The sequence below is a fragment of the Oncorhynchus clarkii genome, chromosome 23, assembly GCF_045791955.1.
Source record: "Oncorhynchus clarkii lewisi isolate Uvic-CL-2024 chromosome 23, UVic_Ocla_1.0, whole genome shotgun sequence".
NCBI lineage: Eukaryota > Metazoa > Chordata > Actinopteri > Salmoniformes > Salmonidae > Oncorhynchus > Oncorhynchus clarkii.
The window spans coordinates 7,042,957-7,065,594 of record NC_092169.1 but is presented as its reverse complement, the minus strand read 5'-3'; the positions used below and the strand labels follow the sequence as shown (position 1 = coordinate 7,065,594).

At 42.8% G+C, this 22,638-nt stretch overlaps 1 protein-coding gene across 3 annotated transcripts; it reads left to right on the top strand.

Moving 5' to 3' along the window:
- Nucleotides 1–5,839: 5,839 nt before the first annotated feature.
- On the top strand, nt 5,840–11,820 carry LOC139381796 (zinc finger protein 883-like). Of its 3 annotated transcripts, XM_071125563.1 has the most exons (3): nt 6,685–6,755; nt 7,707–7,790; nt 7,910–11,626. In XM_071125563.1, exon 3 carries the CDS (start codon nt 7,995–7,997, stop codon nt 9,393–9,395), a length of 1,401 nt encoding a protein of 466 aa, XP_070981664.1. In that variant the 5' UTR covers nt 6,685–6,755; nt 7,707–7,790; nt 7,910–7,994; the 3' UTR covers nt 9,396–11,626. The 3 variants fall into 3 exon arrangements, with proteins under 3 accessions (XP_070981666.1, XP_070981663.1, XP_070981664.1); XM_071125565.1 differs by lacking the exons at nt 6,685–6,755; nt 7,707–7,790 and adding an exon at nt 5,840–5,992; XM_071125562.1 differs by lacking the exon at nt 7,707–7,790 and having other exon boundaries at nt 6,626–6,755; nt 7,910–11,820.
- The last annotated feature ends 10,818 nt before the right edge of the window (nt 11,821–22,638 follow it).

The window sequence follows — 22,638 nt, the reverse complement described above, 5'->3', positions numbered from 1 at the left end:
CTACTATCCTTGAGTGGATGAGATCATCAGGCCAAGTGTAAACAGCCTGCCAGATCATAATGTATCATAATTTATCTGATTCAGCTTTAGACATTTACTAACAGTAAGATAGACGGACAGTGGCACGTTGTGCAGTGCTATCTTATAACAGTGATCAGCTGAAAAATAATTATCCTGGTCAAACCAATATTCCAACTGTAGCCAGCATTACACAGTGAACACAATGTACCCGTGGCCAAGGCAGACTTTGCCCTTCTCCCTTGGCAGGGACAGCTAGGTTTTTAGGCCTTGACATCCTCAGCTGTGTCACAGCACTGAGAAGTCAGGTGTGTCAACACAGGTGTGTTTGAGCACAGGGTCATTCAATGGCAATGGGTGAGCATGACAAAACAAACTCTCAGTGAAAGCAACAGCATAGTAGGGGTTTACAACATAGAGACAATATGATGGGGTTGTCTTTGTTTCCTTGTGTGGGTGAGGAAAAGTGTTCCTGCTTTCAAATCAAATCAAAGTTTATTTGTCACGTGCGCTGAATACAACAACCTTACAGTGAAATGCTTACTATGCTTACTATGCTTACTAACCAATAGTGCAAAAAAAGGTATTAGGTGAACAATAGGTAAGTAAAGAAATAAAAACAACAGTAAAAAGACAGTGAAAAACTGTAGCAAGGCTATAAAAGTAGCGAGGCTATAAAAGTAGCGAGGCTACATACAGACACCGGTTAGTCAGGCTGATTGAGGTACTATGTACAGTGGGACAAAAAAATATTTAGTCAGCCACCAATTGAGCAAGTTCTCCCACTTAAAAAAGATGAGAGAGCCCTGTAATTTTCATCATAGGTACACTTCAACTATGACAGACAAAATGAGAAAAAAAAATCCAGAAAATCACATTGTAGGATTTTTTATGAATTTATTTGCAAATTATGGTGGAAAATAAGTATTTGGTCACCTACAAACAAGCAAGATTTCTGGCTCTCACAGACCTGTAACTTCTTCTTTAAGAGGCTCCTCTGTCCTCCACTCGTTACCTGTATTAATGGCACCTGTTTGAACTTGTTGTCAGTATAAAAGACACCTGTCCACAACCTCAAACAGTCACACTCCAAACTCCACCATGGCCAAGACCAAAGAGCTGTCAAAGGACACCAGAAACAAAATTGTAGACCTGCACCAGGCTGGGAAGACTGAATCTGCAATAGGTAAGCAGCTTGGTTTGGAGAAATCAACTGTGGGAGCAATTATTAGGAAATGGAAGACATACAAGACCACTGATAATCTCCCTCGATCTAGGGCTCCACGCAAGATCTCACCCTGTGGGGTCAAAAATTATCACAAGAACGGTGAGCAAAAATCCCAGAACCACACGAATGAATGACCTGCAGAGAGCTGGGACCAAAGTAACAAAGCCTACCATCAGTAACACACTACGCCGCCAGGGACTCAAATCCTGTAGTGCCAGACGTGTCCCCCTGCTTAAGTCAGTACATGTCCAGGCCCGTCTGAAGTTTGCTAGAGAGCATTTGGATGATCCAGAAGAAGATTGGGAGAATGTCATATGGTCAGATGAAACCAAAATATAACTTTTTGGTAAAAACTCAACTCGTCGTGTTTGGAGGACAAAGAATGCTGAGTTGCATCCAAAGAACACCGTACCTACTGTGAAGCATGGGGGTGGAAACATCATGCTTTGGGGCTGTTTTTCTGCAAAGGGACCAGGACGACTGATCCGTGTAAAGGAAAGAATGAATGGGGCCATGTATCGTGAGATTTTGAGTGAAATCCTCCTTCCATCAGCAAGGGCATTGAAGATGAAACGTGGCTGGGTCTTTCAGCATGACAATGATCCCAAACACACCGCCCGGGCAACGAAGGAGTGGCTTCGTAAGAAGCATTTCAAGGTCCTGGAGTGGCCTAGCCAGTCTCCAGATCTCAACCCCATAGAAAATCTTTGGAGGGAGTTGAAAGTCCGTGTTGCCTGTCTGTCATAGTTGAAGTGTACCTATGATGAAAATTACAGGCCTCTCTCATTTTTTTAAGTGGGAGAACTTGCACAATTGGTGGCTGACTAAATACTTTTTTGCCCCACTGTACATGTAGATATGGTTAAAGTGACTATGCATATATGATGAACAGAGAGTAGCAGTAGCGTAAAGAGGTGTTGGCAGGTGGTGGGTGGCAGGACACAATGCAGATAGTCCGGTTAGCCAATGTGCGGGAACACTGGTTGGTCAGGCCAATTGAGGTAGAATGTACATATGTACATGAATGTATAGTTAAAGTGACTGTGCATATATGATAAACAGAGAGTAGCAGCAGTGTAAAAGAGGGGTTGGGGGGGGTACACAATGCAGATAGTCCGGGTAGCCATTTCATAACCTTTTCAGGAGTCTTTTGGCTTGGGGGTAAAAACTGTTGAGAAGCCTTTTTGTCCTAGACTTGGCACTCCGTTACCGCTTGGCGTGCAGTAGTAGAGGGGTGGCTGGGGTCTTTGACAATTTTATGACACCGCCTGGTGTAGAAGTCCTGGATGGCAGGCAGCTTAGCCCCAGTGATGTACTGGGCAGTACGCGCTACCCTCTGTAGTGCCTTGCGGTCGGAGGCCGAGCAATTGCCGTAGCAGGCAGTGATGCAACCAGTCAGGATGCTCTCGATGTTGCAGCTGTAGAACCTTTTGAGGATCTCAGGACCCATGCCAAATCTTTTTAGTTTCCTGACTGAGCACACACCCCTGGGAAGCTCCAGTGTTGAGGATTGGCGTGGCAGATGTGTTGCCACCAACCCTCACCACCTGGGGGCGGCCCGTCAGGAAGTCCAGGATCCAGTTGCAGAGGGAGGTGTTTAGTCCCAGGATTCTTAGCTTCGTGATGAGTTTTGAGGGTACTATGGTATTGAACGCTGAGCTGTAGTCAGTGAATAGAATTCTCACATAAGTGTTCCTTTTGTCCAGGTGGGAAAGGGCGGTGTAGAGTGCAATAGAGACTGCATCATCTGTGGATCTGTTTGGGGCGGTATGCAAATTGAAGTGGGTCTAGGGTTTCTGGGATAATGGTGTTGATGTGAGTCATTACCAGCCTTTCAAAGCACTTCATGGCTACGGACGTGAGTGCTACGGGTCTGTAGTCATTTATGCAGCTTGCCTTTGTGTTCTTGGGCACAGGGACTATGGTGGTCTGCTTGAAACCAATATTACAACTGTAGCCAGCATTACACAGGGAACACAATGTACCCATGGCCAAGGCAGACTTTGCCCTTCTCCCTTGTCAGGGACAGCTAGGTTTTTGGGCCTTGACATCCTCAGCTGTGTCACAGCACTGAGAAGTCAGGTGTGTCAACACAGGTGTGTTTGAGCACAGGGTCATTCAATGGCAATGTGTGAGCATGACAAAACAAAATCTCAGTGAAAGCAACAGCGTAGTAGGGGTTTACAACATAGCCCCATCATATTGGCCTACTATTTCCAGTTTTCCATGGAACAATGTTGTGTTATTACTGATACCGATTAGGGAAAACAATGGTGCTGCATATCAGCATTATAAATTCAGCCAACAGGTTTTGTGAGAATCAATTTCAGCTAATTCAAAGTGTATAATTCAGTGCTTCTCCCACCCCTCTAACACTGGTCTAATATTATCAGTAGTTTACCTTTGGATCATTGAGTTCTTCACTATGACTTAATCATTGATTCATGTCATACCATGTCAAGTCCGATTCACAGGAGGTTGGTGGAACCTTAATTGGGGAGGAGAGGCTCGTGGTAATGGCCGGAGCGGAATTAGTGGTTTCCACCTTTTTGATGCCATTCCATTTGCGCCGTTCCAGACATTATTATGAGCCGTCCTTCTGTGGTCAGATTATGTACGCAGATGACTTTGCGCCACACAAAAAATAAAAGCTAAGTATACTTTTATGCCCCAAATCATGGTCTCATATCTGTAAGGGCAAGAGAAGACTAACCTTTCAGGTGGTTGTCCTTTTGGAGTTATTACTAAATCAATAAAGATTGCAGATGGCTCAAGCAACCCATAAGAAGATTGAGTTGGGCCAAAATCCTACTACTTAAACATCATTACCCATATAGATACATTTAAATATATTTAGAAAGTTCAAATAGAACCCTTGAAATCATTGCACCACCCCAAACACAATGGCGGGCATGACAAATTGGAGACTTAACCAGCCATCTGAAATCCTTTGAAGCATACTGAACTAATTGGTAGAGACTGCCCTCTGCTGGTTGATACCTGAATGAGTAATTCAATTATACTGAAAAAGGGATTGAGTTGAATAGAACTATTAATCTGCTTTGTGTCTCAAAACCAGAAATAATATATGAAGGAGATCCAATTTAATCACAGCCTGATTCAATAAATCGGTGTACATTGAGTGGTTTAGACCAAGCCATGTTTTTGGTCTCTGATAGTCCCATGCGGAGCCCGTTGAGCTCCAAACGCTGCACTTGAGAAGCAAAACAAACAAGAACTTGTTTTACACAATTTTATTTGACATTTCATACAGGCTCAAGAGCGAGAGTAAGCGACAAACGAGATTTCCCCTGTAATGCAACAGCCTCCAAGGGTGAAAACAAGCTAGTTCAAATCGGCCTGTGGTTTAGTTAGCACAAATCGGTCAAATGAAATCATCATGGTCCTGTGGGAATTTCGACAAGCAGACAATGGACCTGATCGGACAGCTCAGAGCCTCTGCTCTTTTCTGTCCATAAGAAACAATAGTAGTAATTGTTGTATTTTATACAACGGGTGGGTCCAACCCTGAATGCTGATTGGTTAAAAGAGCATCCCAGCCGGTGTCTATTCCACAAATGACTACTCGCTAAATCTATGACGTTAAAATGCCCATTTACTCTGTTACATTTGACGACGCAATCCACTGTCTCATCAACCCAGACAGGGACATTATTAACTTGATCTCCACTATATATATATAAAAAAAAAAGCATATAGACTTTATCTCACATTTCTTTTAGACTAACATTTAGTTTCGCAGCTGAGATTTGTATAAACCTTATCCGATATTTCCAGAATTGTTTCAATGTTAAAATCTCCAACTGTCCCATAGTAATGAACGTGTCGGGACGAGAGAGAAGCAGGCAGCGCCAGTCGAAATCATGAATCAGTTGGCATAATTTTTATGTATATATAAAGAAATTAATTGAAAAAACATTCAGACGAAACGAAGTGCAGCTAGTTTGCAATCTTTCCAACTTCAGTTTGAAGTCGTTAGATGTGTTGTTGGCTAGTTTCTCTGAACAACAGTATCCTGGCGAGAGAGCACATTCATACAGGCTCAATAGCGAGAGTAAGAGACAAAACAAGATTTCCACTGTAATACAACAGCCTCCAAGGGTGAAAAAAACTAGATTAATTCATCCTAACTGGAACTCACATGTGTAAAATATATTGGATCCACGTACCAGTTACTGCCTGAGGAAAAAAGACAGTCAGCTGGTATTCATGGCCACAACAAACAGCTCAGACTGAGTTGTATAATTTGTCCATATCAGATTGACAAACACTTTACATGGGACACCGGCGAGTTCAGTGTTTGAATATTCTGGCGAGGCTCCACTAAATATGCTAAAACCACCTATACTGGATACCCTTGACCAGGAACATCAACAAGTGGATCCAGTAAGGGTGGTTTTTAGCTAAAACATCCTTTAGTCTTCCTTGATCCACCTGATTCCCTAAAATTTCCAAACACTGAACTCGCAGGACCCCGGCGTCCCATGTAAATCGTTTGTTAACCTGCTATGTACAAATTATGCAATTCAAACTGAGCTACGTCTTGTGGCCATGAGTATCAGCTGACTTTAGTCCATGTTTTCTAAACTTGTGTGAGACTGTCTTCCTTCCTTGGCTAGCTACTTTAACTGTACTTTTAAGGAATTATTAGCGCAACTACTGTAGCTAGGAAAATGTAGCTAGGTGGCTTTCAATGGATGACTAGCCTATAAACCAGCGATTCTGGTGAGCATTTAAAACCCAGGCTTTGTTAACTAGCTATATTGACTAGCTAGCACTACCTCGTCTTGTTTCTGGCTATCTGAACGTTAGTTAGCTAGCTTCTATCTGAGTAGCACTGAATAGTTAGCTGCTTTGACATTATTGGGTGCACTACTGGTTTCTCAACTCCGACCCTGTCAGATAAGTTACATGTCGTTACAGTGACAGCTAGCTAGTAGCATACTTGTTGACAACCACATGACACATCATCACTCAAAAAGTCGTAAAGACAAGAACGACGTCCTGTATTTGGATCGACAATAAATCTGAAATTAGATGGTTAGAATGGAAAGGGTAATTAAAGGCAATTACTCTTATTTAACAATCGAACATTGAAATTGTATCTTTGCACGTAACGGACAGTATACAAAATAATTCGACAGTTTAAATACACTGTTCACTACAGTTTTCACGACACCCTGTGCTTGGTAGCTATGTCCTGACCAATGATTGTTCCTCTCTGGTGCATTGCCCAATGAAATTCGAGATGTGAATGCTGCGCAGGAGCGGTAGAGCGCATGGTTTTAAAATGCATGTGGCTAGCTAGCCACACACTGTCCTTCAAACGCTTTAAGACAATCCACAGTATTTAAAATCAGTGATGATACGCAGCCATTGCCAAGGCTTGACATTCATGAGGACGCTGGTTGTGAATTGACAGAGGTGCGGCAGAATCGACTCATTTCGTCGAGGGTCAAGACAACGAATCTAAAAGGATAAAAGCCCGGTAAATACTAATCTCGAGACCATTAAGCTTGCGCCATCGCTTAATACGATATAGCTAATTGTTCATACGTCAAATTTGGCTACATAACCTGCCTTATAATCACAACAACGACAATACAATAACGTCTTGGGTTATTTATGCCAAATATAGCCAGCTTGCCATTATCTATTGAGCATATTATGCCGGGTGATGTGCTCAGCCACCGTTTGGTGTGTATTCCTGTTTTAAAAAAAATTCCATCTCGTAACGAGGGGACTTTTGATAAAATAATTTGCTGTGGACAATGGTACGAAGCCAGCCCTGGAGCGTTGGCTCTCGTTTTATGCCCTCCTCAAGCTGCATGATGCTCGATTTGACTCTGTCAACCCGCCAAGATGTACATGATCAGTGACTAGACATGTACATTGTTTAATGTATTATGCTTTCTATGAACAGTACTATGCAGTTTGGTCGATAGAGAAATATTTGTCTGAGAAAATCTGTTGAATAATGCACGATTACGGAAGAAAAAAACATGGTTTATGCTCAGCGCTATTTTTATGGCGGGCAGAATGAATTCGTTTTAGCCAGAGAGCCTTCTGAGATAATCCTAGAGAATGAATAAAACATACATTGTACTAGTAAATATCTTTGGTCGATGTAGTTTTGAGATGTCATTTCGGGATTTGTGAGTGTTTTCGACACAATACATACATGTCTCCTGTCTGTTGTAGGCGGCCTTTTAGCTACAGCCCATTTAATCCCCTCCCATGATGCATTGTGCTCATCCCAGTCCCTACTGTATTTCCTGTTTATTGTTGCTGCTTTGTCTGGTCATTTTCTTTCGTCCTCAAATGTAGTATATTTACTAACATTTTCTAATTGCTAATCATTTCTGGTGTTTTGCTCAAGCTCGTGCAACCGTTTAACGTAGCACCACTCCTACTGAAGCAAACGTCGTTTTTTGTTTAGTTTTCTCCAGTCAACGTAATGCAAAGCACTTCCTCGGTTCATTTCCACACAATTCAACTCCACGTTTCGATAGTGAAAGTACAAGTATGTCCATGTTTTTATCTGTGATTTTCAAAGGTATTTTGTTTATGTGTAATATTATTGGATGTGGTGTTCATTTGTTATGTCAAAAAAAGTTTACTTTTTTTTTCTCTCTCTTTTAGGAGTGGGGGAGTCTTATTGTACCATTGACCCTGTAATTCCAACAAGACCAAAAGTTACACACTTTGACATTTGGGGTTTGCGCCAATGGAGGACTCTGAGACTGACTTGACTTCATCTGAACCGGATGCACTTGGGGCAGACTTCATCACAGTGGAACTGGATACCCAACCCATAGAATATGTTGTCAAGTGGGCAGAGGTCGGGTCCAAGTTCACAATATCCTGTGTGAAAAAGGAGGCGGACGAGGGGTCTGGCCTAAATCTGGAGCATGTGAAGGCAGAGCCAGACGAGCCCTTCTTTGCCCAGTATGAAGAGGAGTTCCCTGGCTGTGAGATAGCAGAACAGAGTGTTGTAGTAAAGACGGACGACTCGGATGAGGATGACCACACTGAGCCAGGGAGTAGCCAGCTGGTTCCTGTTGGAGATGGCTCTGATTCGGGCTCAGAGAAATGGGAATATATTTCACCAGGGGGATACTACAGCTGCAACTACTGTGGGAAATGCTACAGTCATTCCTCAAGCCTATCAAGACACCAACAATTGCACACAGGAAAGGCACCCCCACCCCCAAACAAGCAAACAGATACAGGGTCAGGTGAGGGGAACAAATACAAATGCACGCAGTGTGCAATGCGATTCAAAAGCAGAAGAGCTCTCGGAACTCACCTGAGAACACACCGGGGCATGAGAGTTTACCCATGCAACATCTGTGGGAAGGATTTTAACCACAGCTCCAGCTTGTCGCGTCATAGGCTCATCCACAAAAAAGGGAAGGGTATTCCCTCTGGTGTCATACCTGCTGAAATCAGTTATGTCCGCCGCCCACCTGGCAGCAGGAAAAAGAAGAAGCAGGCTGATGAGAAGAAGATCCCTGGCGAAAAGAAGTTTCCTATCAGGAAGAACCTCTCTGGAGAGAAATTCTACGCGTGTACACAATGTGATATGACCTTCAAGAACTCCATTGGCCTCTCAAAACACCAGGTCTCTCATGTCAAGGACCTGCTTAATAACTATGCCCACGGTAAAGACGGTCTTACCAAGTCCTCTGACTTGAAAATACGCCTCAAGTTGTGCTCGAGGGACAAACCCAACTTCTACACCCTCTGTAAGAAGAACAAGCGATCAAGAGCTGCCAAGCGCCAGCGCCAAGCATCGGTCTCTGAGGAAGAGGAAGGACCATATGCATGCGAGCAGTGTGACAAGCGCTTCAGCCAAGTGCAGAGCCTCGCCAGGCACCAGCAAATGCACAAGGGAGACAACAAGTTCAGCTGCTCTTACTGTAAAAAGACCTTCACCAGATTGTCCAACCTCCACCACCATGAGAGATCTCACTCCACAGGGGGGAAGTATGAATGCACAACCTGCAGCAAGACATTTGTGCACTCGTCCAGCTACTCCAGGCACAAGCGGCAGCACACAGAGGAGGAGGCCCGCCAGCGGAAGGGCATAGATGAGATGGAGCCACTTGATTCAGACTCTGAGTGAGCGCAGTCGTGGTCTGCTCTTGACTGCCCACACTCAGCTGTCAAAACTCTGGGTTTCAGGGGTTGGGAGGTTTGGGGGGGATTTTGTTTGGGACTGGAATTGGCTTTACTCTTGAGTATATAAAGTGTGTAATGACTTATGTTTGTATGGTATCAGCAAATTGGATCTTGGGATGGGGTTAGGAATTTGGGTTCCCCACCCCCTTCCCCCTCATACACATTTTACCTAAATTGCACTGACAATGTTGTCCTCTGCTGCTCATGCAAAACATATTTTGATTTATTTTGTTGAAATTCCCTTTTGGCCATGTTTCGTTACAGGTTTAGGGTAAAAGTGTTCCTAGAGTCTCGCCAGCTGTGTAGTATATCGGCCATGTCAAGATATCACCCTTACCACACACACATCAGAAAACTGCTATAAAATGCTTCTGATATCGAGTATACACCCTTTTCTGTATGTAATCTTTTTTCCCTTTTTTTATTTTTTTTATCTCTGATGTGACAAAGGGTCAAAATGAAAACCTTGCCATCAAACTAAATCCGGATTTGACCTCAGTGGATTAATCTGATTTCTGCACTACGCCACATACAGTCTCTGGTTCAATCAAGCTTCTATGGTTTAGCCTCTGATTTGTATCTGTTCATGCAAGTAATCTCTGATGCTGAAAAAACAACAATCCAAAGCAATGAAGAACTTTGAGGAAAAAACAAAGGGAGGTTGATTGAATTCCAGGCATCGCCAGTAAATGTGCTAATTATTAATCCTTCAATCAGAAAACTGCGTTATTTTCCTGTCCCCTACTCCACATCACTTTATTAATGATCTTAATGACACACAGTGGTGAAATGAAAAGACAATATTTATTTCTACATGTTTGGGATAATTGATTTGTATCTTTTTTTGAAAACTGCGAGTGTTGAGTGATCAACCAAGTTCTCAATTAATTTTATTCTACTACACAGTGTTCAGATGAATGTTCAGATTGTTGATTTAAAGGATTTGTCCAAATATTAAGTCCAGTCAGATCCTTAGAACTTGAATATGCTATATTTGATATTTGTCAACATATACTGCAATTACCACAACGTATACAACTGTGACTCCATATATACGTATGCATGATGAATATAACATGAGAATAGTTTACAATATATGTCGTTTTTACATCTGCTGTTCCTGTGTGTGTAAAGCATTGCTTTTGTGAAAGTGAGAATAATTGAGATATTTAATAATATGTGCAGTGCATTTTGACAAAAACACTCAAATATTCCTGGGATTAGGGATTTAATATTTTGTTCAAGTATTTGTTTATTGAGGTTATAGGGGAAACTGCACAACTTATTTATGAATTAGGAACAAAGGTGCAATTGAAATGGTAGTGAATGTGATTCACATCCATGGCCATTGTTGAAAACACCTTTTTAGGTGGCAACACCTTCCCCATTTGCCACCAAAGTTCCACCTTTTCAGGTGTACCTTTCAAAATCTATTACCATTCACAGAAATATTATCAAGTGCTGTCAACTACTTACTGTGTATCTCCATAATGCTTGTATACATGCATAGCCAGGTGGATTTCCTTTTCCAGCTAAACTGTTCATTTATCTGTTCAAAGTGCTTAACTAGTCTCCTGTTCAATGTTTTGTATTTGCTTTAAGCACAACCAGGGTACTCTGAACAATGATCAACACTTGACTTTGTGAATACCATTTACTGTTTGAATTTGTATTTTATTTGTGACTTCTAACCTCTATTTCTTTGAGTGTTTGAAAATGACACCTAGGGAAAGTGTAGTGGCATGTATCAAGCACAGACCCAGTCTATTGCACCCACAATGATAATTGAAGATGGAACAATTATGATAAAGGCTTGGTACTTTCCCTGTATTTATGTTACTAAATGTTTTTGTTTGTTTGTTTTTGAAGAGCTAGATTCCCCTGCTTCCCTTAAACCTTAGTTGAGTCGGGTTAAATATAGTTTTGCATTTTTTTTGTTTGTGGTTCTGGCCTTTTTCTCCAATGGCAAACGTTCTTCTCTCTTATTTTTCAGCAATCTCAGCTTTTTGAATTCTGAAACTCATTGTTTTCTTTTTCGCTGTCATTAGTTAATTTTTTGATGCAGCGGACCTACATCCTATAGAGAGGTGTATGTTTTTTGTATTGTGTTTGCCATTAGAATACAGTTGACATGTTTTGTCTTGCGTTTTGGTAATAAACCTTTCATGAAAAGAAATGGTCCATGATGTCCTGGATCTGTTTGAGAACGTGATGTCCTGGATCTGTTTGAGAACGTGTAGGCCTATGGTGGATTTCAGAATATTGGAACTGCTAAATCAGTAAAGGAATCACAACTCAATTGTGCTTTACCACTATTCAGTTGTAGTTTGACTTCAGCGAGACTATTAATAAAGTACAACTGTCCAGTTGCCGTTGGTAATTCACCGTGTGGTTTTAAAGTCCCCCACTAGATGGCAGCAAAACACTTCAAATCACCACTCACAGCATGACCTGTTACAGAAACGGAAGACTTGTCAATGTTTTGAAGTTATCTTCCTTTTTTAAGAAATTGAATTAAATTGTTATAATAGTTTTTTGCACAGATTTAAATTATCTGGTCATCTATTCACATTTAAGACAATCCATAAAAATTGTTATTGGTCTACTGACTAAGAGCACTATTCAATCCGCATTGTGTAAATTCAGTTTTACAGCGGGATTTAAATTTAAATGGAATGTTTCCACTTTAGGAGAGACTGCATTCATGGCAAACACTGCATATGTCGGCTCAATTGGGAATTCCCTTTACATTTCTATCTTGGAATCTGTAACGCTTCAGCTTTACAGATTGGATCGAGCCCTAACTCCACTTTTCTTTATCTGCTGCCCAGAATCTCACAGGGCCATAAAAAAAGATGCATGCAAGGTATGTCACACTGCCTGAAATCTAGAACCTGTTTTGTGTATATTCCACTCCTTGTACTCTGTGTCATTACCAAACATGTTCAGCATGGCAAGGAGTGGAATGATAGCTAAACAGACTGGTACAAGCTCAACACAGCAAAAAAAAGAAACGTCCCTTTTTCAGGTCCCTGTCTTTCAAAGATAATTCGTAAAAATCCAAATAATTTCACTGATCTTCATTGTAAAGGGTTTAAACACTGCTTCCCATCTTTGTTCAATGAACCATAAACAATTAATGAACATGCACCTGTGGAATGGTTGTTAAGACACTAACAGCTTACAGACGGTAGGCAATTAAGGTCACAGTTATAACAATTTAGGACACTAAAGAGGCCTTTCTACCGACTGAAAAACAAAAGAAAGATGCCCAGGGTCCCTGCTCATCTGCGTGAACGTACCTTAGGTATGCTGCAATAGGCATGAGGACTGCAGATGTGGACAGGGCAATGAATTGCTATGTCCGTACAGTGAGACGCCTAAGACAGCGCTACAGGGAGACAGGACGGACAGCCGATCGTCCTCGCAGTGGCAGACCACGTGTAACAACACCTGCACAGGATCGGTACATCCGAACATCACACCTCCGGGACAGGTACAGGATGGAAACAACAACTGCCCGAGTTACACCAGGAACGCACAATCCCTCCATCAGTGCTCAGACTGTCCGCAATAGGCTGAGAGAGGCTGGACTGAGGGCTTGTAGGCCTGTTGTAAGGCAGGTCCTCACCAGACATCATCGGCAACAACGTCGCCTACGGGCACAAACCCACTGTCGCTGGACCAGACAGGACTGGCAAAAAGTGCTATTTGACGAGTCGCGGTTTTGTCTCACCAGGGGTGATGGTCAGGTTCACGTTTATCGTCGAAGGAATGAGCGTTACATATAGGCATGTACTCTGGAGCGGGATCGATTTGGAGGTGGAGGGTCCGTCATGGTCTGGGGCGGTGTGTCACAGCATCCTGACATGACCCTTCAGCATGCCAATGCCACCAGCCACACTGCTCGTTCTGTGCGTGATGTCCTGCAAGACAGGAATGTCAGTGTTCTGCCATGGCCAGCGAAGAGCCCGGATCTCAATCTCATTGAGCACGCCTGGGACCTGTTGGATCGGAGGGTGAGGGCTAGGGGTTTTCCCCCCAGAAATGTCGGGGAACTTTCAGGTGCCTTGGTGGAAGAGTGGGATAATATCTCACAGCAAGAATTGGAAAATCTGGTACAGTCCATGAGGAGGAGATGCACTGCAGAACTTAATGCAGCTGGTGGCCACACCAGATACTGACTGTTACTTTTGATTTTGAACCCCCCTTTGTTCAGGGACACATTATTCCATTTCTGTTAGTCACATGTCTGTGGAACTTGTTCAGTTTATGCCTCAGTTGTTGAATCTTGTTATGTTCATTCAACTATTTAGTGGCCTTCTATGCAGAGTTGCAAAGAAATAGATATATCTCAGACTGGCCAATAAAAATAAAAGATTAAGATGAGAAAAAGAACAGACCCCAAGACAGATCCCTATTGAGCTTGTAATCGAACGCACAAATGCTGATGCTCCAGATACTCATCTAGTCTAAAGAAGGACAGTTTTATTGCTTCTTTAATCAGAACAACAGTTTTCAGCTGTGCTAACATAATTTTAAAATGTTTTTCTAATGATCAATTAGCCATTTAAAAAGATAAACTTGGATTAGCTAACACAATGTGCCATTGGAACACAGGAGTGATGGTTGCTGATAATGGGCCTCTGTATGCCTATGTAGATAGTCCATAAAAAATCTGCCTTTTCCAGCTACAATAGTCATTTACAGCATTAACAATGTCTACACTGTATTTCTGATCAATTTGATGTTATTTTAATGGACCAAAAATGTGCTTTTCTTTCAAAAACAAGGACATTTCTAAGTGACCCCAAACTTTTGAACGGTAGTGCACATCACAGCATAGTTGAAAGATATATGGTGCGTAGAAATCCAAAGAGGGTGGCCAGCAGAGATGGGTGGGATGGGTTGAGATGGGTGGGTGCGGGGGGGGGGGGGGGGGGGGTATTGGATGGTTGGTATTGGATGGTTGAGGGGCAGCTCTCGAGGGGAACTGTGGGGGGGGATCTTGGATGGTTGGTGGCCTGACGGTTGGGAGCTTGGGCCGGTGGCTGAGAAGTCACTGGTTTGGGTCCCCGATTCGACTGGGTGGGGAATCTGTCCTTGTGCCCTTGGGTGGGGCGCTTGACCCTGGTTGCTCCTGTGGGTTGCACTGGATGGGAGAGTCTGCTAGATGACTGAATGTAATGGGCGCTGAAGACGTGGATGTCGATTAAGGCAGCCCCCCACACCTTTGATTCAGAGGGGTTGGGTTAAATGCGGAAGACATTTCAGTTGAAGGCATTCAGCAGGCCTTTCTAATCGACCTGGCCGGGGTATCCTGGAAGGATATTGATCTCATCCCGTCAGTAGAGGATGCCTGGGTATTTTTTTTTAATGACTTCCTAACCATCTTAAATAAGCATGCCCCATTGTAGAAATTTAGAACCAGGAACAGATATAGCCCTTGGTTCTCCCCAGACCTGACTGCCCTTAACCAACACAAAACATCCTATGGCGTTCTGCATTAGCATCGAACAGCCCCCATGATATGCAGCTGTTCAGGGAAGCTAGAAACCATTATACACAGGCAGTTAGAAAAGCCAAGGCTAGCTTTTTCAAGCAGAAATTTGCTTCCTGCAACACTAACTCAAAAAAGTTCTGTGACACTGTAAAGTCCATGGAGAATAAGAACACCTCCTCCCAGGTGCCCACTGCACTGAAGATAGGAAACACTGTCACCACTGATAAATCCACCATAATTGAGAATTTCAATAAGCATTTTTCTACGCCTGGCCATGCTTTCCACCTGGCTACTCCTACCCCGGTCAACAGCACTGCACCCCCCACAGCAACTCGCCCAAGCCTTCCCCATTTCTCCTTCTCCCAAATCCAGTCAGCTGATGTTCTGAAAGAGCTGCAAAATCTGGACCCCTACAAATCACCTGGACTAGACAATCTGGACCCTTTCTTTCTAAAATTATCTGCCGAAATTGTTGCAACCCCTATTACTAGCCTGTTCAACCTCTCTTTCGTGTCGTCTGAGATTCCCAAAGATTGGAAAGCGTCCCCCCCTCTTCAAAGGGGGGGACGCTCTTGACTCAAACTGCTACAGACCTATATCTATCCTACCCTGCCTTTGTAAGGTCTTCGAAAGCCAAGTCAACAAACAGATTACCGACCATTTCGAATCTCACCATACCTTCTCTGCTATGCAATCTGGTTTCAGAGCTGGTCATGGGTGCACCTCAGCCACGCTCAAGGTCCTAAACGATATCTTAACCGCCATCGACAAGAAATAAGCCACCATGGCCTTTTTTTGCCTTTACCTCCCTTATCTCACCTCATTTGCTCACATCGTATATAGACGTGTTTATACTGTATTATTGACTGTATGTTTGTTTTACTCCATGTGTAACTCTGTGTCGTTGTATGTGTCGAACTGCTTTGCTTTATCTTGGCCAGGTCGCAATTGTAAATGAGAACTTGTTCTCAACTTGCCTACCTGGTTAAATAAAGGTGAAATAAAAAAATAAAACAATTCAGTTGTACAACTGACTAGGTATCCCCCTTTCCCAATGTAAATGTTGAGTGGCTTCACTGCAGGAAGATTGTATGTTTTGAAATGTAATAAAATAAATACAAATAAAAGTTAAACTGTAATGTGTTGTATTGGATTTGCCCCAAACATAACAGTTTCTATTCAGGACAAAAAGTTAATTGCTTTGCCACGTTTCTTTTCAGTATTACTTTAGTGCCCTGTTGCTAGCAGGATGCATGTTTTGGAATATTTTTACAAGGTCAATTATTAGTGTTGCGGAGTAACTAAATGTTGATAAATTTTTATTCTTCTCCTATCACAGCCATTAAACTCTGTAACTGTTTTAAAGTCTGCATTGGAAATTCCTAAACGGTTTCCTTCCTCTCCAGCAACTGAGTTAGGAAGGACGCCTGTATCTTTGTAGTGACTGGGTATATTTATACACCATCCAAAGTGTAATTAATAACATCACCACGCTCAACAGGATATTCAATGTCTGCATTTTTAACCTTTATTTAACTAGGCAAGTCAGTTAAGAATAAATTCTTATTTATATGTTCTTATATTTACCCATATACCAATAGGTGCCCTTCTTTGCGAGGCTTTGTGGTTGAATCTGTGTTTGAAATTCACTGCTCGACTGAGGAACCTTACAGATAATTGTATGTGTGGGGTACAGAGATGAGGTAGTCATTCAAAAATCATGTTAAACACTATTGCACACAGAGTGAGTCCATGCAACCTATGTGACTTGTTAAGCAAATGTTCACTCCTGAACTTATTTAGGCTTGCCATAACAAAGTTGTTGAATACTTATTTCTCAAGACATTTAAACTTTTCACCTTTAATTAATTTGTACAAAATTTGAAAAACATAATTCCACTTTGACATTACGGGGTATTGTGTGTGGGCCAGTGACAAAACATCTACATTTTAAATTCAGGCTGTAACACAACACAAAAGTCAAGGTATGTGAATACCCTCTGAAGGCACTGTAGATTTATGTCTGTTACATAAATATTGAGTAAAAGTGTATTTATTTATATATGGACACAGCTTATCAGACAACAAACTCTGTCACATTTAGCAGGCAGACAGCAATTTAAATCAAACAACTATTGCGCACTTATACCTCTAGGGGACCCACACAGCCCAGAAAAGTGCTCCTCTTTTTCTGTCGGGCTACTCTACAATCACTCGAGATGGAGGGGTGAAGGAATTTGTAAGGACAGAGAAAGAGAGAGAGAGTGGGAGGGGGAAAAAAATAGTTTCTATTAGAATTCAGGATTTGCAGCTGTGGAGTTTCTGGGCCCTCAAAGTGAGCCAATAACATTTGCCATTGTTGCCAGGCTAGAGGACTCAGACTTCCTGGCAACCCCAAACTAAATTACCCAGGCTTTTCTGTGGGCCTAGAAACGAGCTCTCTGTTCCGCAAACAAAAAGGGCATTGAGATGAGGGGAGAGATGGCCTCCCGGGCTCCTGAAAAGCCAACTCCGAGCCAATAAATGAAGGCAGAGGGCTCCCTCTATGGGAACGGCTGTGGGAAATGGTAGTGATGTCATTATGAATGCATTTCTGAATGTTTTTGTTGCTTGCTTCTTCTCTCTGCCCCATCTCGGGTTCTCTGCCCCCCCCCCCCCCCCCCACCCACTGTTCCCTTCCTGTGTCATTATTGGGAGCCCACCAATGGAAGAAAAAAAAGTTAAAGCCCAGTCCCTGGGACCCCAGTGAGGCACTGGTCTCTATGGAAACGGGAACACAGTGCTGTAGGTCGTCAGTTCCTCTTTGAGACCAGTGTGGAGGACATGAGGAGGAGATGGTGTGTGTGAGAGAGAGGGGGGGTCGGATCAGCAAGAATTTGGACACCTTGAAGACAAATTTGTAAACCCTCATTTATGGGCCTTTTCTTTAAACAAAAGAGTTTTAAGTCAGATCCAGCATGTGCTCACTCAGGGCTCGGTGTGGAGTGGTATACAGACCTATTCATTCACTTCCCTCATTTAATACTGAATGCTACTTGTTACCACATGACAGTAGAGAAACAAAAAATGCATGTTTTTGAATCAGAATCCCCTTTACATCACCAAGTACATTTAATACACATATTTTACTTGGTGATATGGTGCCGCTAGTGATCGACAACATTTACAGACAGAATACAGACAGCGTAGTTTCAACAAAGTTTACAAACATTATATACAACTAGGTAGAGTGAGCACAGAGCTATTAGAGAATGAGCAGATATACACTCTATAGTGGGTTGATATACAGAGTGCAATGCACTATATTGCAGTTATTTTGTGTACAGTTCAGAGATGGCTTGATGTGGTGTCCAGCATAGAGTGCATGGTCCTTTAGTCTCTATGGGCCAGACGGCCAGTTGGCGGGAAGTTTTGGTCAGAAGTACATTTTTGGAGGAGGGGGTGACTGGAATGGAAGTGGTCAGCGATGACCTTTCCTGCACGCTTCCTTGCCCTGGAGTAGTGCAGGACCCCGATGGAGGGCAGGTTTGCAGCCAATGACCCTCTCTGCAGACTGGACAATCTGTTGCAGTTTGTCCTTGCAGCGGGCAGATGCAGACCCAAACCAGACGGTGATGGAGGAGATGAGGATGGACTAAATGATTGATGCATTAAACCGGATCAGGATCTGCTGATGTGCCTTCTTGGTGACCGTTGTGATGTTGTCCTCCCATTTGAGGTTGTGGGGGATGATGGTCCCGGGAATTTGAATGATTCAGCCATGCCCTCAATCTCGAGGGGGAGAGATGGTGGGGGGGGGTTTCTGTAGTCAACCACCATTTCCACGAGTTCCAAATGAATGAGACTGCACCTGGCCATAAGCCGGTCGACCTCTCCACGGCACATGGACTCATCGCCATTGGTGATGAGAATGACCACAGTGGGGTCACTTAAAAACTTGAGAGGTTTGACAGATGCGTTGTTGGAGGTGCAGTCATTGGTGTAGTGTGAGTAGAGTAGAGGGGAGAGCACGCATCCTTGCGGCGCTCCGGTGCTGAGGGATAAAGAGTCCGAAAGGTATTTTCCCAGCTTCAGGTGTTGTGTCCTTTTGGTCAGGAAGTCAGTGATCCACTGACAGATGGAGCTGGACACGTTCAGCTGAAAGAGTTTGTCTTGTAGCAGTTCTTTAATCATTCATTTTGATGTGTGCAATGACTGACATGCAGTATTTTCCTTATCTTTTCCATTGACCTGTATTTATCTATACTTCTGATCGTCATCCATTCTTTGTTCCCTCGTGTCATCAACAAGTCTGCATGGTGTGATTGCAGTAATAATGCAAAACCTGTCTCCCCATGAACCTGGCTCATTCCCCACTCTCAACTCAATACCCTTACAGACAGGAAGAACAAACAAAAAACATACAGTTGAAGTCGTAAGTTTACATACACTTAGGTTGTAGTCATTAAAACTCGTTTTTCAACCACTCCACAAATTTCTTGTTAACAAACTATAGTTTTGGCATGTCGGTTAGGACATCTACTAAGTCATTTTTCCAACAATTGTTTACAGACAGATTATTTCACTTATAATTCACTGTATCACAATTCCAGTGGGTCAGAAGTTTACATACACTAAGTTGACTGTGCCTTTAAACAGCTTGGAAAATTCCAGAAAATGATGACAGTGTCGTGTGTATACAGTAGGTGGCAGGGAAGTCAGGCGCAGGAGAATCAAACTTAGCAGAATGGAGTTGTTTAAAAAACTTGAAAACAAACCATGAAATACATGAAATAACCATGAAATACAATAAAACAAAGTGGGTAAGAGGACCCGTCACGCACCAATACAAACAACACAAATACTGAACAACAAACAATCTCTGACAAGGACATGAGGGGAAACAGAGGGTTAAATACACAACAGGTAATGAATGGGATTGAAACCAGGTGTGTAGGAAGACAAGACAAAACCAATGGAACATGAAAAATGGATCAATGATGGCTAGAAGACCGCCGAGCACCGCCCGAACAAGGAGAGGCATCGACTTCGGTAGAAGTTGTGACAACATGGCTTTAGAAGCTTCTGATAGGCTAATTGACATAATTTGAGTCAATTGGAGGTGTACCTGTGGATGTATTTCAAGGCCTACCTTCAAACTCAAACTCATCGTTATGTTTGGAGGAAAAAGGGGGAGGCTTGCAAGCCGATGAACACCATCCCAACAGTGAGGCACGAGGGTGGCAGCATCATGTTGTGGGGGTGCTTTGCTGCAGGAGGGACTGGTGCACTTCACAAAATAGATGAGATCATGAGGAAATTATGTGCATATATTGAAGCAACATCTCAAGACATCAGTTAAAGCTTGGTCGCAAATGGGTTTTCCAAATGGACAATGATCCCAAGCATACTTCCAAAGTTGTGGCAAAATGGCTTAAGGAAAATAAATAATAAATCATTCTCTCTACTATAATTCTGACATTTCACATTCTTAAAATAAAGTGGTAATCCTAACTGACCTAAGACAGGGAATTTTTATTATGATTAAATGTCAGGAATTGTGAAAAACTGAGCTATTTGGCTAAATTGTATGTAAACTTCCGACTTCAACTGCATTACCCCCCGTTTTATATGCTTACTTATATAGGTGGCGGTGCATTGTGCCAATCCCTGATATTTATGGCTCTATTCTGTCTGTATCGTTGAAACGTTACATATTGCACGATGGAAATGTCAAGGTAATTCCCGGGTTGACATATGCAGCGATTACCGTGAATGCAGTCTGCGCTAACGCGGGAACATTAACTGTACATTTCAATCACGCTGTAACGCGAAACTTCTGCGATACGGATGAGGTGAAAACTAGCAAGTGCAAAAAGGAAAAACTATTAGATATGTAAATAGCACATTACTCACTCTCACAATCAAGTGGAACTCATTCCCTCTCATTTAGGTGATGTTAAGGCTACAACATCTCCCTGCAGCCACATTCAAATCAAAATATTGGCTAAATACGGAGAAGGGGAGCTCTGCTCAGCACACTCTACACATGTACAGTCGTGGCCAAAAGTTTTGAGAATGAGAAAGTCTGCTGCCTCAGTTTGTATGATGGCAATTTCCATATACTCCAGAATGTTATGAAGAGTGATCAGATGAATTGCAAAGTCTCTCTTTGCCATGCAAAAAAAGGACTATGCCCTGCCACAAAAGGACTATCTGACATCATGTCAGTGATTCTCTCGTTAACACAGGTGTGAGTGTTGACGAGGACAAGGCTGGAGATCACTCTGTCATGCTGATTGAGTTTGAATAACAAACTGGAAGCTTCAAAAGGAGGGTGGTTTAATCATTGTTCTTCCTCTGTCAACCATGGTTACCTGCAAGGAAAAACGTGCCGTCATCACTGCTTTGCACAAAAAGGGCTTCACAGGCAAGGATATTGCTGCCAGTAAGATTGCACCTAAATCAACAATTTATCGGATCAAATCAAATCAAATCAAATTTTATTTGTCACATACACATGGTTAGCAGATGTTAATGCGAGTGTAGCGAAATGCTTGTGCTTCTAGTTCCGACAATGCAGTAATAACCAACAAGTAATCTAACTAACAATTCCAAAACTACTGTCGTGTACACAGTGTGAGGGGATAAAGAATATGTACATAAGGATATATGAATGAGTGATGGTACAGAGCAGCATAGGCAAGATACAGTAGATGGTATCGAGTACAGTATATACATATGAGATGAGTATGTAAACAAAGTGGCATAGTTAAAGTGGCTAGTGATACATGTATTACATAAGAATACAGTCGATGGTATAGAGTACAGTATATACGTATGCATATGAGATGAATAATGTAGGGTAAGTAACATTATATAAGGTAGCATTGTTTAAAGTGGCTAGTGATATATTTACATAATTTCCCATCAATTCCCATTATTAAAGTGGCTGGAGTTGAGTCAGTGTCAGTGTGTTGGCAGCAGCCACTCAATGTTAGTGGTGGCTGTTTAACAGTCTGATGGCCTTGAGATAGAAGCTGTTTTTCAGTCTCTCGGTCCCAGCTTTGATGCACCTGTACTGACCTCGCCTTCTGGATGATAGCGGGGTGAACAGGCAGTGGCTCGGGTGGTTGATGTCCTTGATGATCTTTATGGCCTTCCTGTGACATCGGGTGGTGTAGGTGTCCTGGAGGGCAGGTAGTTTGCCCCCGGTGATGCGTTGTGCAGACCTCACTACCCTCTGGAGAGCCTTACGGTTGAGGGCGGAGCAGTTGCCGTACCAGGCGGTGATACAGCCCGCCAGGATGCTCTCGATTGTGCATCTGTAGAAGTTTGTGAGTGCTTTTGGTGACAAGCCGAATTTCTTCAGCCTCCTGAGGTTGAAGAGGCGCTGCTGCGCCTTCTTCACAATGCTGTCTGTGTGAGTGGACCAATTCAGTTTGTCTGTGATGTGTATGCCGAGGAACTTAAAACTTGCTACCCTCTCCACTACTGTTCCATCGATGTGGATAGGGGGGTGTTCCCTCTGCTGTTTCCTGAAGTCCACAATCATCTCCTTAGTTTTGTTGACGTTGAGTGTGAGGTTATTTTCCTGACACCACACTCCGAGGGCCCTCACCTCCTCCCTGTAGGCCGCCTCGTCGTTGTTGGTAATCAAGCCTACCACTGTTGTGTCGTCCGCAAACTTGATGATTGAGTTGGA

Bases quoted from the DNA above. Each gene is read 5' to 3' on its own strand.
- LOC139381796 (XM_071125562.1), top strand. From the start codon at position 7,995: ATGGAGGACTCTGAGACTGACTTGACTTCATCTGAACCGGATGCACTT.